The 4,417-nt window shown below is 40.1% G+C and overlaps 1 protein-coding gene across 1 annotated transcript; it reads left to right on the forward strand.

Annotated features, from left to right (window-relative positions):
* Positions 1–2,807: 2,807 nt before the first annotated feature.
* On the forward strand, positions 2,808–3,749 carry LOC109460439 (olfactory receptor 52E5). Its single transcript, XM_019755831.3, has one exon. The coding sequence runs from the start codon at positions 2,808–2,810 to the stop codon at positions 3,747–3,749; it is 942 nt and encodes a 313-aa protein (XP_019611390.3).
* Positions 3,750–4,417: the final 668 nt, after the last annotated feature.

A 4,417-nucleotide genomic window follows, 5' to 3' on the forward strand; every position in this document is an offset into this window, starting at 1 on the left:
CCATTACTCCAGGTCCCGAGACACAACTCACTGTGCGGTGGCCCTTCCCATGGGACTAGAGTTCTCATATAACTCCTTGGTCCTGGCTATTGAGAACACAGTCGCATGCAGGTTGCAGTCTGTGGCATCCAGTTTTCACAACAATTTCTCAGATTCTGGACAAGGTATGTGGGTCAGCTCCTGGTTATACTGGAAGAAGGTTCTCAATGATAGTAACTTATGTGGTTCATAGGATGATGGCGCTCCAGTGACTCAGCCAGAGTCTCTGTAGATAGGACCATCTCCAAGCAATATAGCAAGATAGAGAGATAAGAGTTGTGTTGAGAATAACCTGGATTCATAGCAGCATATCAGTCACTAACGCAACAGCGTACAGCACAACTCACTGTGCTAAATAACAACTGAGAGCAACAAACCCAGGAACATATATGTAGATACAAACATATGAACAAAGAATGTTATATGCAAAAATGAGGAAAATACCATAAATGATGTCTTTTCTTCCCTACATCCTTCTATTTTGTCACCTCAGAGGAGGACTTCTTACACTGGGTACAGTCACTCTAGCACAAAAAAGTTACAGCATATCTGAAAATGGGACACAGAGGGGTTGAGAGATGGGGAGATTGGGAACCTAGGCAAAGAGGTTATCTAATTCTGCTGCAAAGGATGGAAGCCAGTCCCTGGGAGAACTCTCCACAATTTACCCTGGGAACTGAGTGTCTAAAATGGAAAAGAGAGGTTCAGAAAGAGAGAGGAAGAGAGTTGCAGAGAGTTATGGTGAAGATAAACTTATAAAATATACATGAAAATGCTTATTAAACAGAAAAAATGATTAAGCAGACAAAATGAGAAGATGACATCAGTGGTGGTCATAGTAATGATAGTGGTTTCAGCAGAGGCAGTGACCTAGATAGACAATGATTTTTGCCAATACGCTTATTGACCGAGCATTCTGAATTTATAATATATTTAGAATACCAAAGCACCTTCTGGAAAGTTTCCCTATAAAGACTGTTAAAAAGTGAAAGAATTACTACCAGAGTGTGAGGCTAAGAAGCAAAATACCGACATGATTAGACTTTAGGTCCATGATTTGGGGGACCTTGACTCAATCTGTGCGTCTTGCCTGAATTTGGAGCAATACTTGGCAGATTGTAAGCAGTCTACAAATACTTGTTAAATGAATTAAAGATTAATAATGGAAACTTCTATAAAATAACACGTGAGGGCAGAGAATGGCAGTGGTGATAAGTTTGCACATGATCCTAAATATAGAAGGGAGGAGAACAGAAGTCATTGGGAGCAGTTATTAGCACATGTAAAAGTCTATGTGATTTTAGGACTTTGCAATAATCTTTTATTGCAAGAACAATGTAACAAATTCCACCAGCTTAATAACTTCCACCCCTGCCCACCGTAAGTTCCACCATGAAGAGTGAACATAGGACTTCTCAAACTATGTGTAAGTCCTCAATCCCTCTCCCGTAGTCCTACACAGAGCCCACTGGCCCCTTCTCTTAGGGTGTGAATAACTGCTTCTCAATCACATTTTTTGATGGGACTATACTGATCAGTCATATGTTTTCAAAAGGAAGAATATTGAGGGCCATTGCTTGAAGAAGGATGAATTGTAGGAAAAGTTAAAAGATTTTACATGTGTTATTTAACTCAGTAGTTGTGAAGAGAAGGAAAAACAGATTTGATAACTATTTCTGAACTCTAATATTATCAAACCCACAGGTGACCTTCTCCCATCAGTCACTAACAGCATGGTACGAGGAAACATTGTCTTTAATCTGACATCTGTGATAACCTTCTAAGAAATCCGACTATAATGCACTTGCTGCTTTTAATACATTTTTGACAGTGCAACCAAGTGATATTTTTGAAATGTAAATTTGATCAGGCTACACTACAGCTTAAAATCCTGCACTTTCTTCCCATTGTTTCTAGGATGAAGAAAAAAACCTCTTAAAATTAATCACAAGGGCCAACATGATCCCATCACTCAATTTTTGCACCCCCTGTTTCTATTAACTAGAAATATTTTTTCTGTTCAATTCCCTCTTCCACTTATAGGTGGATTCTCGTCCTTCAGTTATTAATCTAGTTAACACTTCCTCTGAAAAGCATTCCCCATGAACATATAACATAAGACTTTGTAGTTTTAGGAGGGACCACTGTTTTGTAGGAATTGTAGAATAGTCTCCCAACTTGTCTAAATTTCTTAATTCCATTACTTAGCTCACATCTAAACACCAGCTACCCAATCCTTCACCTCTACCAGTTCTTTCCCATATAGAATCTTTTTTTTAATATTTCAGGTCTACTTTGCAAGAATGTATCATTCCCCTGAACCATCAGACAAGCTGAGTCATGAGCTCTACCTCAATCCCAGTCCTATGATATTATACACACACACACACACACACACACACACACACACACACATTTTTTATGCTTTACATCCTGATTAACAGATATAATTAACAACAAATATTTGCTAATTTAATGCTATATGCAGGCTCTTCTTTAGAGACAGAAGGGAAGAAAGACATGAGAAGTGCAGAATTGTTGTATTTGGAAATTTTCTGCATGGTTTTCTATGTAGGGGAGGCAAATATATTGGAGAGTACCTTTTTAACTGTGCCTCCTATTCCTTCTCTAGGTCTCCTCTGCTGTACTATGGAATTAAAGAATGGATTTTATGTTTCTACAGAAAATAGGCAACATGCTATGAAGGAGGTTAGAGGGACACAAGGAATCTCCTGCAAGAAATGTGTCTATAACCAATTCTCACCGATATGCTGTATCCCAACAATACTCTGTTCCACCCTCCTTCCTTCCTTCTGATGGGCATTCCAGGGCTGGAAGATGTGCACATCTGGATTGGCTTTCCCTTCTTTGCAGTGTACCTAATAGCCCTCCTGGGGAACGTCACTATCCTCTTTGTGATCCAGACTGAACGCAGCCTCCACCAACCCATGTTTTACTTCCTGGCCATGTTGGCCTGCACTGACCTTGGCCTGTCCACAGCCACTATCCCCAAGATGCTGGGCATTTTCTGGTTGAATCTCAGAGACATAGTGTTTGGTGCTTGCATCACACAAATGTACACTATCCACATATGCACGGGCCTGGAGTCTGTGGTGCTCACAGTCATGGCCATAGATCGCTACATTGCCATCTGCAATCCTCTGAGATACAGCATGATCCTCACCAATAAGGTGGTGGCCATTCTGGGCATAGTCATCATAGTCAGGACTTTGGTGTTTGTGACTCCATTCATCTTTCTCATCCTGAGACTGCCTTTCTGTGGTGTGCGGATTATCCCCCACACCTATTGTGAACACATGGGCTTGGCAAAGTTGGCTTGTGCCAATATTAGGGTCAACGTTATCTATGGTTTGATTGCTTTCTCAGTGGGATACATTGACCTTTCTGTGATTGGATTTTCCTACGTCCAAATCCTCCGAGCAGTCTTCCACCTCCCATCCTGGGATGCCCGACTCAAAGCTCTCAGCACATGCGGCTCCCATGTCTGCGTCATGTTAGCTTTCTACCTGCCTGCCTTCTTCTCCTTCATGACACATCGCTTTGGCCACAACATCCCTCATTACATCCACATACTTCTGGCCAACCTGTATGTGGTTGTTCCCCCTGCTCTTAACCCTGTTATTTATGGGGTCAGAACAAAACAGATAAGAGAGCGTGTACTAAGGATGCTTAATCCTAAAAGCTGTTGACATTTAGTCCCAAAAGAATTTCATGATAATTCACTGGAACAATAATAAGATCAAAACAGAAGTAAACACTGGAAATATTTTTGCTAAACTCCTCTGGCATTCCCACACAAGACAGTCATAATACATTTCCTCCCATTCCTCATAATTTGTACAGCCCACTAGAAAGCAATAGCTCAAAGATTCCAAAACAATCTCTCTACTGTGCCACAAGAGAAGTACAAAAAATATCTCACATTTGAACCCCACCAATCCTACAAAATTCCTAAAGGGAGAAAAAGGTTTGCAAAAAGTTGTGCCTTGAATAACTGATGTGAAAAATCTCCTTCTATACAGAGATTCTCTTCATTCACATGTCAGAAGCTGAAGTTCATGCTTTAAAAATGATGTGGCATTCTTTGAAAACGGAGTCCTATGATCCGGGTTTAAATTCAGGCGCTGGCCTTGACTGGAAGATTTACCTGAGAATTACACTTAGAATTCTTTCAGCTTCACTATCCTTGCCCATAAAAAGCTATAAAGCAATATTAATTTGGCACTGTGAATTCAAAAATAAATGTTGTAAAATCTTTACAGTTTGTAACACATTAAAAGATTTGGAAATAAACTAATTCATTTCTAGTATGGTTGTTACTTCTAGTGTATGTAGATTTTGTTTACCGAATCCAATG

The sequence above is a fragment of the Rhinolophus sinicus genome, chromosome 14, assembly GCF_057876585.1.
Source record: "Rhinolophus sinicus isolate RSI-liver-muscle chromosome 14, RSI-T2T, whole genome shotgun sequence".
In the NCBI taxonomy this organism is placed as follows: domain Eukaryota; kingdom Metazoa; phylum Chordata; class Mammalia; order Chiroptera; family Rhinolophidae; genus Rhinolophus; species Rhinolophus sinicus.